At 48.1% G+C, this 10,917-nt stretch overlaps 1 protein-coding gene across 1 annotated transcript in view; it reads left to right on the top strand.

Annotated features, from left to right (window-relative positions):
* Positions 1-10,917, top strand: part of ABCC6 (ATP-binding cassette, sub-family C (CFTR/MRP), member 6) — a 52,763-nt gene that overhangs the window by 4,704 nt on the left and 37,142 nt on the right. The window contains exons 5-8 of the mRNA XM_008586231.1: positions 2,077-2,202; positions 3,411-3,472; positions 5,727-5,858; positions 10,102-10,299. Coding sequence (XP_008584453.1) covers positions 2,077-2,202; positions 3,411-3,472; positions 5,727-5,858; positions 10,102-10,299 — 518 coding nt within the window. The remainder of the gene's footprint in view (positions 1-2,076; positions 2,203-3,410; positions 3,473-5,726; positions 5,859-10,101; positions 10,300-10,917) is intronic.

Raw genomic sequence — 10,917 nt, 5'->3', positions numbered from 1 at the left:
ACCCCCCCCCCCCCCCGCCCCGATTGTAGTAACCCAAAATGTCTGCAGATACTGCCAAATATCCCCTGGGGGGAAAAATTGCCTCGAATTGAGAACCATTTGCCTTGACGCAATGCTCACCCAAGGCCTCTGGGAGAGGGAATCAGGCTGCAAGATGATCACTTCTTGAGCCAAATGCTTTCTCCATCCTGCTCCTAAGGGACAAGGTGCAGAAACATCATTCTGTCCTTAAGGACAGATTGTTCAAAAGAGTTAATCTTTTTAACTAATGGGAAAATTTCATAGGCCATCCATGGATTTATGAATGGGCAGTTCTCACAGTAGACTTATAAATCAGTTGTTTGGGGGGCTGGCCCGGTGGCGCACTGCTATAGTGCGCCACTTGGGAGCGCGGCGGCGCTCCCACCAAGGGTTCGGATCCCACATACAGACCGGTTCCTGCTCACTGGCTGAGCGAGGTGCGGGTGCAGCGCTGAGGGTTGCGATCCCGTTGCCGGTCCCGGTCCGGTACGGGCATGACACTGAGGGTTGCGATCCATTGCCGGACATGAAAAAAAATAAATAAATAAAAATAAATCAGTTGTTTGGGACACAACATAGAAACAGTAATGTTGGAACCACACATGCTCTGATCCTCCAAGCATGGCCGGGCCCTGCAGCAAGTACCAATGTAAGTGTCCTCTTTGGAGTCTCAGAAATAGTCCCATTTTAAAGATGAGGACTGCAAGGCTAAGAGAAGGCAATGACTTCCCCAGGATCACTCATCTTGGGAGTGCAGAGCCCAAGTCCATTTCCCCCAAATTTAGAACAAACTTTCCAATAGAGACAGTGGTAAAAATGGGTATAGGAAAGATGGGCCATAATATAGTTGGAATATCATATAGTCTACTATCTGCAAAATCAAAAACAAAAAAAAAAACCCAAAAGAGTATAAAATCCATAGAGGAATTGTGATTTGAAACTAAGGCTCTTGTTTTAAGCAACAAAAACCCAACTTACACTAGCTTATGGGAAAGGAAAAGTCACAGGGAATTTATTAGCTCTTGTATTTATTAGCTCATATTCGTGGGATCTCCTGGGCATAACTCATCCAGGAACTCGGGTAACACCACCAGATCTCCATTTCTCTCTGTCTGTTGGCTCTGTCATGTTAATTTCACTCTCCAATAGAGTGGCAAGAAGAGCTACCTATAGCTGCAGACTTATTTTCTACCAATGATGGTTCCAGCTTCTCTGCCCCAACATGGATTCTATGTCCATTCCTAACCCAATCACAGTAGCCAGGGGACTAGAATGTATTCACTGGCCAGGCCTCAATCACCTGCCACCCCTGGAATGGACTCAGTTCTGCACAAACTATGTAAGGAAAGAAAATTAGGGTGTTCTGACCAGAAGACAGGGCGGCAGGTGCAAAAGCAATTATGGCATGGCAGTGAAAGCTCATGAATAGGTGCAGATCATCTTCGTGTCCTTGAGCAAAGTGCTATTGCTGCTCTGAGCTTTGGTTTCCCTGTGAGTAAAGGAGAGCTAGTAAACCACAGCTGGGGACAGGGTGGGGAAGGACCTGATGAGACTGTGCATGGAAGGAGTGTTGAGTGTGCCCAAGGCAGAGGGAACGCTAATAAAACCAGCTCCCTTCTTATAAACCAGAGAACACCGGCCAAGAGGAAGTGGGATGGGAGATGGAGGTGGGGGCTGACATGGAGAAAGGATTTCCTTTGTGGCACAAGGAAAAAGGGAAATTGTCCCCTCATCTGATTGCCTCAGAGGCTGTGGACCGTCATCACCCAGCTAAGGGTAAAGCTCAGATACAGCCCTGGCCCATCATTTGTACTGATAGAATATGTGTAAGTCAGATGTTCATAAATCCAGACAGCCAGAAATGCCATGGGCTTGGGCTGCCAAACACCATGGTGCTGGTCCCCTCCTGGGCACCACTCCTGGCATTGGAAACTCTATTCAGCCTCAACCTTTTCTCCCCTCATGGACACCCTCTCCTGCCTCTGGTCCTCACTAGCCTCAGCAGCTGCTTCTGCCTACCCAGACTCAGTGAGACTTCTGTTTTCTCTCCTGCAGGGCTTCCAGAGTGACCCCATCCGCCACCTGTCTACCTACCTGTGCTTGTCTCTAGTCATGGCACAGTTTGTGCTGTCCTGCCTGGCGGATCAACCTCCCTTCTTCCCTAAAGATCCCCAGCAGTCTGTAAGTCACCAGGTTCCCAATCCCATGCCTCCCTTGTCCTGGATCCACTTCAGGTGTCAGTCTCCCCATGTGACTGAAAAGAGTTGAACTAGAGCATAGGTCTTGAATTTTTTATTCTTGCAGCCATTCAGCAAAAGATATATTGCACATCTACTGTATGCCATGGGTTGGCCAACTTTTTCTGTACAGGGCAACACAGAAAATATTTTAGGTTTTGTGAGCCATACAACAATCTGTGGCAACTACTCAACACTGCCACTGTAGCGCAAAAGCAGCCATAGACAATATGTCAACAGTGAGGATGGATGGCTGTGTTCCAATAAAACTTAATTTGCAGAAGCAGGCAGTGGGCCAGATTTGGCCCAGAGGCCATAGTTTGCTAGCCCCTGCTCTATGCCCCAGCTAGATGTTGAGGATCTGCAGTGAACAAGCAGATATAATCCCTGTCCTCATGCAGCTAATAGTCAAGTAGGGGAGCCAGACATTAGCCACATAATTACACAAATATGTGGAAAATTACACCCAGGTAAGGGCTCTGCAGAAGGCCATTCTCCATGAGGGTTTACAACACTAAGAAACACTGAAACAGTCAGGAAAGAATTCTCTGAGAAAGAATCTGATCTGAAATCATCTTTTAAAAATGCTCAAATGCTTGAGTAATCTAGTTAAAACTGTAATAGGACTTTTTTTTAACCTAACAGAATGGCCAAAAAAAAAAATTAAAAATTGATAATAAGCTGTGATGGCAAAGAAGTGGTGAAATGGGCACCTTCATACCTTATTGGTGAAAAGTACAGATTGGTGCAGTCTTTCTGGAGCAGCTGACAAAAGTCTCAGGACAGACCCCTCTGCACAACATTCATGGAGTGATATTGTTGAGGCTGTAGTTGTCTTTGTTATACATGGTCCTCACTTTGAGAACTTCTTGGTCTGAGTATAATAGTTGTTCTTCTGAGCCACTCTTAGTTCTTACCTTGTGGAAACAATTCAGTACCATGGCCCGATCCCTCTTTGCCCTGCCTGCTAGGAAGCACCGAGCCCATGTGTGCCCATGTCTGGCAAGGAGACTAAGCACCCTGGTGTGCACTTTTGGTATTAAGCTCGAGGTCGGTTCATTGTCTCTTTCTGCCCTTGTTTCACCTTACCACATACTCACCATGGGATGTGGGACCGAGGTCTCCCCCTCCCCCATCTTTGGTCTCTTTCAGAATCCATGTCCAGAGGCTGGGGCCTCCTTCCCCTCCAAGGCCATGTTCTGGTGGGTTTCAGGGTAAGTGAAGTGGAAGGGGAGGGGGTCGGTTGGTGCCCCCACCCACCTGCATGTGTCCTTCTTATTTCCCAGCACAGCTCTTTCCCCAAGAGGTTTCCTCCCAAGCTTACAAAGGCCGGCCAAGCTTTCTCTGTCCCAGCCTCAACGCATCCCTCTCAGTTTTCAGTGTGCCCACCGTCCACATCCCATCCCCATTCATTCAATGGAGTAAGATCTGGATTTGAATCCTGGCTCTGACTCTTAATAGGCCATGTCACAAATATCCAGAGTCTCAGTTTTCCCTTCTGTAAAATGGCGACAACTGTACCTTCATTAGATGGAAAGTGCCTAGTGTTTGCACATAGCAGGTGCTCAATAAAATCATATCTACTACTCAGCTTCAGTCATTCCACCAACATTTAATAAGCACCTATTATGGGCTAAGCACCAGGGGCAAGGAGATTAAAGACCAAGTCTGTACCCCCCAGAAGGTCCCAGGCTAGTGCAGAAGACAGCTGCTTCTCCAGCACCCAACCCACCAGGCACTGAGAATGTCTGCACCTACCAGTGCTCTCCTGACTACTCTGCACTCAGTCAGACCTTAGTAGCACCAGACCACGTGGGTTTGAAACCTGGCCCCTTCACTTCCTGTCTGTGTGACCTTGAGCAGGCTACTTAACCTCTCTGTGCTGCAGTCTCTACACATGTAAAATGAGAATAATAGCAGCCTCTACCTCATGAGTCGTGAGGATTAAATGAGATAAGGTTTGTGAAGCACTTAGAACAGGGGCAGGTGTATAACGAGTGTTAGATGAAGTGGTTATTAAATCAGTGAAGAACATGAGTCTCTGCATGTGTGGAATTGGTAGAAAGACCGCTGAAGATTGCTAAACAGCTCTGCTGGGGGAATAGCTCCCTATTCCCAAACCTAGGCATTTATGGATCACTTCATGCTTTTTGCCATTTTGGAGTATCACATGCACTCTATTATTTAATGTCTTTCTTTAAATCAACTTTTTTTTTTTTTTAAAAAAACCTTTTTATTACTGCCAAAGCTTTTTTTTTACTTAAAAAAGCTTTCTGTTACTGCCAAAATCAGAAAGATCTATAGAATCGCTTGCCATAGAGAACTCCTAAAATATTTGTGGGGAAAGCCAAGCAATGATAATAATTTCTAGATCAAAACTGCTGCTTGCCTGAGTTTGCACTGTATTAGAAAAGGGAATTTGGTGAGGCTTAGAGAAGAGTCAAACACCAACACCTTCTTCTTGGTGCCATCCAAGAAAAGATTAAAGAAAAAAGAGAGAGAGGAAAAAAAGAAAGTTTAAAGAGACCTGAAAAGGAAATAATGCTCCCATTATGGAAGTCTATGGTATTTAATTTCTTACTTATGTGCCAACTGTAGTCATCTCATATGAGCCCATGTGTTGGGAAATGCTCTCATTTTAAGATAAGAACATTGAGGCCTGTTGATGGGAAGGGACTTGCCCAAGGTCACAGGGTTGATAAGTGGCTTCATTAGACATATCTTGTGCTCTGTGCCAGGAGGAGAGGATACAGAGGAGGGAGAATTAAGTGAGTACTACCTTTGCCCCCGTGGAGCTGACCAGCCAATGGTAGAGAAAGACACTAAAATAATTAGACCAAAAAAGTAAATAATCATAAATGTGACAGGCATTATAAAGAAGAGGCTTGGGAAACTGTGGGCACTTATAATGAAATTACTTGGGCTGTGGGTCAAAGTGGGCTTTCCTAAGGAAGTCACATCTGAGCTCAGGTGTGAAGCATGAGTAAGAAATGGCCAGGTGAGGAGTGGTGGGAAAAGAATTTTAAGCAGAGTAACACACACATGCAAAGGTCCTGTGGCCAGTGGGACCACAGGAAGAGAGTGGGGACATTTGAAACTGAAGGAGGAGTACAGACTTCCTCCACAGTGATAGTTTTGGACCCTGTACTTCTGACTCCCAGGGAGAGGTATATTTCCCCTACCACATGAGCTGTTCCTTAGTTAAGTCACTTAGTCTCTTTAAGCCTCTATTTTCTTCATCTGTAAAATGGGTCAATAATAATCTACCATACAGGCTCCTGTGAGAATTAAATGAGGTGATCTTTGTACACTGAAAAGTGCTCTGCAAATTTCAGGTGGGGTTAGATTAATTGCTTTCATTTTACCCAGAGAGGTAAAGTGATTTACCCAAGGTCACACAGCTCCAAGGCCAGGACCCTGCAGGGGTGGATGGTGGGAGGAGCTTGCCCTGGTGACCCTCTTTTACAGGCTTGTCTGGAGGGGATACAGGAGGACGCTGGGAATGAACGATCTCTGGTCACTTGGGAGAGAAAACTCCTCACAAGAGCTTGTTGCCCAGCTCGAAAGGGAGTGGACGAGGAACCACAGAGCAACCCAGCGGTGAGTGTAGAGGGCAAAGCTGAGCCCCATGCTGGGTCAGCAAAATCATCCTTCGGTCCCCAGTCCAGCCCCCAACCCCTCTGGGCTCCAGCATCACACTCCCCTGCCTGCCAGCTGATCCCGCTAAGCTTTCACTGATCAGGCTCAAGATTCAATTCCTCCAAGAATGTTCTGCAAGTTCCACTACAAATGGAATTTTGAGGCGCCCCAGAGGAAGCTCCCATGGTGGAATGGCAGGCAAGAAACAGAAGGGATATTTTAAGACAGGGATGGAGGGTTGGGTGGTGGCCCATAACATGCAGGCAACTAGTCACTTATTGCATAACCTGAGTAATTTGTTTCCTGGGCCTCAGTTTTGTCATCTGTTCAATGGGGATGTCATTAGCCCCTAGTTCATAGCTTTGGGAGATGAAATAAGATGATGAATGGAAAAGAACTTAGTGAATTCCTTGAAAATGATAAGAGCTCAAGCGATATGAGTTATCCAGAGGATTTCAGCCTCTTTGGAGTTGTCCATTCTGTCCATTCTGCCTCACTCTTGCCCTTGGTGGCGTCTCTGGAAACTTCTGTGGAGCCTGAGGAACCCCCAGGTTTGAAAACCTGTGGTCTAGAGAAATGAGCTTGCAACAGAGGATTTAGATCAACTTGGGTTAACTGCTGCCCTGCCATCGAGTAGCTGATGACCTTGGACAAGTCACTTGACATACTGGACCTCCATGTTTCAGGGACAGAACAAAAGTAAGTTAGCTCTGGGCTGGCCCGGTGGCGCACTGCTGCAGTGTGCCGCTTGGGAGCGTGGTGGCGCTCCCGCCGAGGGTTCGGACCCCACGTACAGACCGGTTCCCGCTCACTGGCTGAGCGAGGTGCGGGCGCAGCACCGAGGGTTGCGATCCCGTTGCCGGTCCCGGTCCGGTACGGGCGCGACACTGAGGGTTGCGATCCGTTGCCGGACACGAAAAAAGACAAAAAGGACAAAAAAAAGAAAAAAGTAAGTTAGCTCCGTGGGAAGAGCTACAAGGTTCACTTGTGTACTCTGGGGATTTTGGGTGGTCGTTGCAGATGCTGAATCCCACTAGTTAGAAGAAGCATGAAAGAGAGAGAGGGGAAGAGAGTCTATAGGCTCACATAACAAAGAGATCTAGCTTCAGGTATGGCCGAATCCAGGGACTCACGGGATGTCAGGATTTTCTCCCTTCATCTCAGCCCAGCTGTTATCTGCCTATTGGCCTCTCCCTAAGGCCTGTCCCATACCGTGTCATTTCAGCAACTCCAGCAGAATGAGAGAGCCTCTCTCTCCTAATGTCCATATAGAAAATCCCAGGGAAGGCCTCTGACTGGCCTGGCTTAAGTCATGTACTGATCAGGGGCTGATCCCAGGCCCAGGGGGCTGGTCCCATGATTGGTGATCCCTCCAGAGCCACTCAGAGGTGGGTAAGGGCTGCTCCCCAAAGGAAGGGGGGGTGTTTTTCCAAAGGGGTTATGTAAGGTGAGCAAACCAAGACAGCAGCTTTCTGTGTCACCCCCAGCTCATCCTGCTGGGCTGCCCTCCACTCTTAAACAATTTTACAGAAATGGCAGAATTCATTCCAAAGGGCTCTAGAGATCCATCCCACCCTCTCCCAACTCCTGGCCTCCCTGTCCGGCATGATAGTTACAATCACCCAACATTGGAGCTAGAAGATAGAAACATTCTCCAGAACAGTTTGCGAATCCTCCTGTAAACAACCGACAGACAGAAAAGGGAAAGGCAGTTATACAAAGACCAGGTTTGTTGATTTTCTAAACCAACTGATTACACACAGAGAGAACTTTGGTTTTATTTCTGAAATATTTTGTAATCACTGGGGGAAGGGATACAACACCATTCAGTGAGGTCACAAACGAGTCACCTGCTGGCCAAATCAGGTTCACAAGGTATATTGGGTCCACCTGATGTTTTGTAGTGGTGGTAGTTGTTTGAGTTGTTTTGTTTTTAAATAAATGGTCAATATTTAAAGCTTTGGAAATATCACATAAAAATCAGGAATTCTGGTCTCACTTAAAGTAGACCTGGCAGCACTGGGCCACATCCCCACATGGCAACGGGGAATTAGATTTGGGTAGAGGTACACCATTGGACACAGCATGTACTGTTCAGTTTGCTGCAGTCCCCACCACTCCCTTTTATATCCCCCCACTTACACCTTGCCCACACCACTCACTCACACCTCCTGCCTTGACCCATGGTCATTTAAGAGTCCTGTATTAAATGACCTTCAATCCAGAGACCAGAGATGAAACACCAGTCTGGAGATCTTCCATGATGGGAGTGAGACCTGTGGAGAGGAAACAGTTTGCTATGGAGCCTGCAGGATAAATACACTGAATCAAAACTCTGGGGTGAGCAGCTAGACAGAGCTGAGCAAAACATCTGGCCAGAAAGAGGCCTTCATGGTCATGTCTTCCATCACCCCATTTTACTGATGGAAACACTGAGGCTCAGAGGAGAGGAGACAGAGTAGACATTTGAACCACAGTCTCCTGTCTCCAAGTCCAGGTTCTGTGCACCAAACCAAGATGCTTGCTCCTTCCTTCCTTCCATAATTTTTATAACATCATGGGCCGGGCATTCTTGTTAGGCCCTGTGCGTGTATCACCTGATCTGTTTTTTCTCATTCACTTCACAAATATTCACTTCACAAATTGATCTTAAACTATGTTCAGGAGCTGGGCTAGATACTGGAGACATCCTGGTAGAAAATATAGGCAAAGAGCTTGCCCACCTAGAGCTCTAACAAGGCAAATAAAGGAAGAGCTGGAGAGAGTGGGTACAGCTGTGAAGGTGATGAATTAAACAGCAGGATCCAGTAGGGAGGGATGGTCAGGGATGACCTCTGCAGGGAGGTGACATCCTTTTGGCATTTGAAACCCAAATGCCGAATGTTTGTGAGTGGCAGGCCATGCCCAGCCCAATGACAGAGGCCAAGCCACAACCCTTCATAGATGCCAAACCAAACAAGAAGCTGGGCCACAGATGATGGGCAAGGACCTTGGCCTTGGCCTTGTTAGCCAGAGTCTGGCCACCCGGGCTCACCAGAGATTTTCTTTTTTTTTTTTATGGTGGGAATTGGGGGGCCCCTGGTGCACAAGAAGGTGCTATGTGAACCATGAGTCAAGACCAGAGCTCAAATCCTTGCTCTGCCCTCGCTGTGTGACCTCAGGCAACAGTCACCACCTCTCAGAGCCTCGGTCTCCTCCTCGGTAAAGTGGAAACCTAATAATGCCCGCCTGGCAAAGAGGTCAAGGGGAGCCAGTGAGTTCACGCATGTACAGGGCTGATCTCAGCACCTGGCCCAGGTCATTTATCTTTAAATGGAACTGAGAAATGAAATGATTGATAATCCCATAGGTTGTCCAAGCCAGAACGGACTCAGAGGGAGACCAGCCCATCCTTTCACATATGAGGACACTGAGGCACAGAGAGGGGAGCAGTCTGCCCAAGGCCACGTAGCGACCAGGCTGTCAGCAGCTGCATAACCCCAGCCTCTCCCTTATGGCTGAGGACTGACCTGCTTCAGGAAGGGCCCTCCAGCTCCCCCACCTTCTACCCTCCCACCCTCACCTTGGCTCTGCTCTGTGTCCCCCGGTTATAACCAAGGGCCTGGGATCTTACTGCTTCCAGGCTGCCTGAGCTGCTGTCTGTGGTTTCATTCCATGGACAAGAGCTATGTTTCTAAACCAGTTCTCAACTGGTTCAAGACCCCCTAAGGACTGGCCAGTTGCTGGGGGGAGGGGTATTCTCCCCTCCCCCAAGGTGGCAACACAATGGATCAAAAAGTGCCTGGGCTCTGAAGGCAGAGAATTGGGATCAAATCCCAGTTCTTTTACTTCTCAGCTGTGTGCCCTTGGACTGATTCACCCCTCTGAGCCTCAGTTTCCTCCTCTGTGAAATGGGGAGAACACCTGGCTTGCTGGGTTTTTAGGAGGACAAAGAAGTGCCTGGCACACAATAGGTGCTTGAAGCATGTGCATTCCCATGACCGCCTGTGAGGTCACAGGACTGTGCTCCTCCTGCCCCTACCCCTACCCTGGCTGATGTCACACGTGGGTCCTCTGGGTTATAACAGGAACAGATGAGAGGGCCAGGCTGGATCTACATCCATCCTCCCTGTTGTTGGGAAAATAACCCTTTAAAGCCTGGTCCAGCTGCTGGCAGCTGAGAATACAGAACAGAACCCACAGCCAATTTCCCCTCTCCCTCAAGGCACACCAAGGTTTTTAAAAGGAAAGGAGGCAGCAGTCAGAAGGCCTCAGAGACTGAAGTCTTCCTACAGCAAGAAGGCAGCCAGCGGGGCCCACTGCTGAGAGCCATCTGGCAGGTGTTCCATTCTACCTTCCTCCTGGGGACCCTCAGCCTTGTTATCAGTGATGTCTTCAGGTTTGCTGTCCCCAAGCTCCTCAGGTGGGTCCAGGCCTTGGGTGCCGTGATAAAGCTGGTGGTCTCTTAATGGCATCCTTCTAGGCCAGGGGGCTTCAGCTCTCCTTTCGCCTCTGCCTATACCTCTGGTGCTCAGGACCCTTGAGGGTGGGTGAGAAGGATCCTGAGAAAGGGAAAAGATTAATGAGAAAGTGGCTGGTACCTAACTGTATCACTTAGGTTTTGCTGTATGAAAAAACACCCCAAAAGCAAGTGGCTTAAAACCATGGGCATTTATTTATTTAGCTCATGATAATATGGGTCAGCTATTTGGGCTGGGTTCAGCTGGGTGGCTCTTCTTTTCCTGGCTGGGCTCACCCATGTGTCTCTGGTCAGCTGCTGTGTTGGCTGGAGACTGGCTTGTCCAAGTCAGTCTCAGCTGGAACAGTTTGTGTGGTTTCCCATCCTCAAAAGGCCAGCTCAGGCTTCTTCACATGGCCACTTGGCAGGGTTGGAAGAGACGGACCAAAAACTGCATTTTCTCTGGAGGCAGAGGCTCGGACCTGGCATGGTTTCACCTCCACTGTGTTCTGTTGGCCAAAGATGGTTGAATGGCCAGCCCAGATGCAAGGGGTGGTATATTAGTCTGCTAGTGCTATGCAT

This window comes from Galeopterus variegatus, unplaced genomic scaffold, assembly GCF_000696425.1.
Source record: "Galeopterus variegatus unplaced genomic scaffold, G_variegatus-3.0.2 Scaffold3892, whole genome shotgun sequence".
Taxonomy (NCBI): Eukaryota; Metazoa; Chordata; class Mammalia; order Dermoptera; family Cynocephalidae; genus Galeopterus; species Galeopterus variegatus.
The sequence above is the reverse complement of the archived record's forward strand: the minus strand, read 5'-3'. Positions and strand labels throughout refer to the sequence as shown.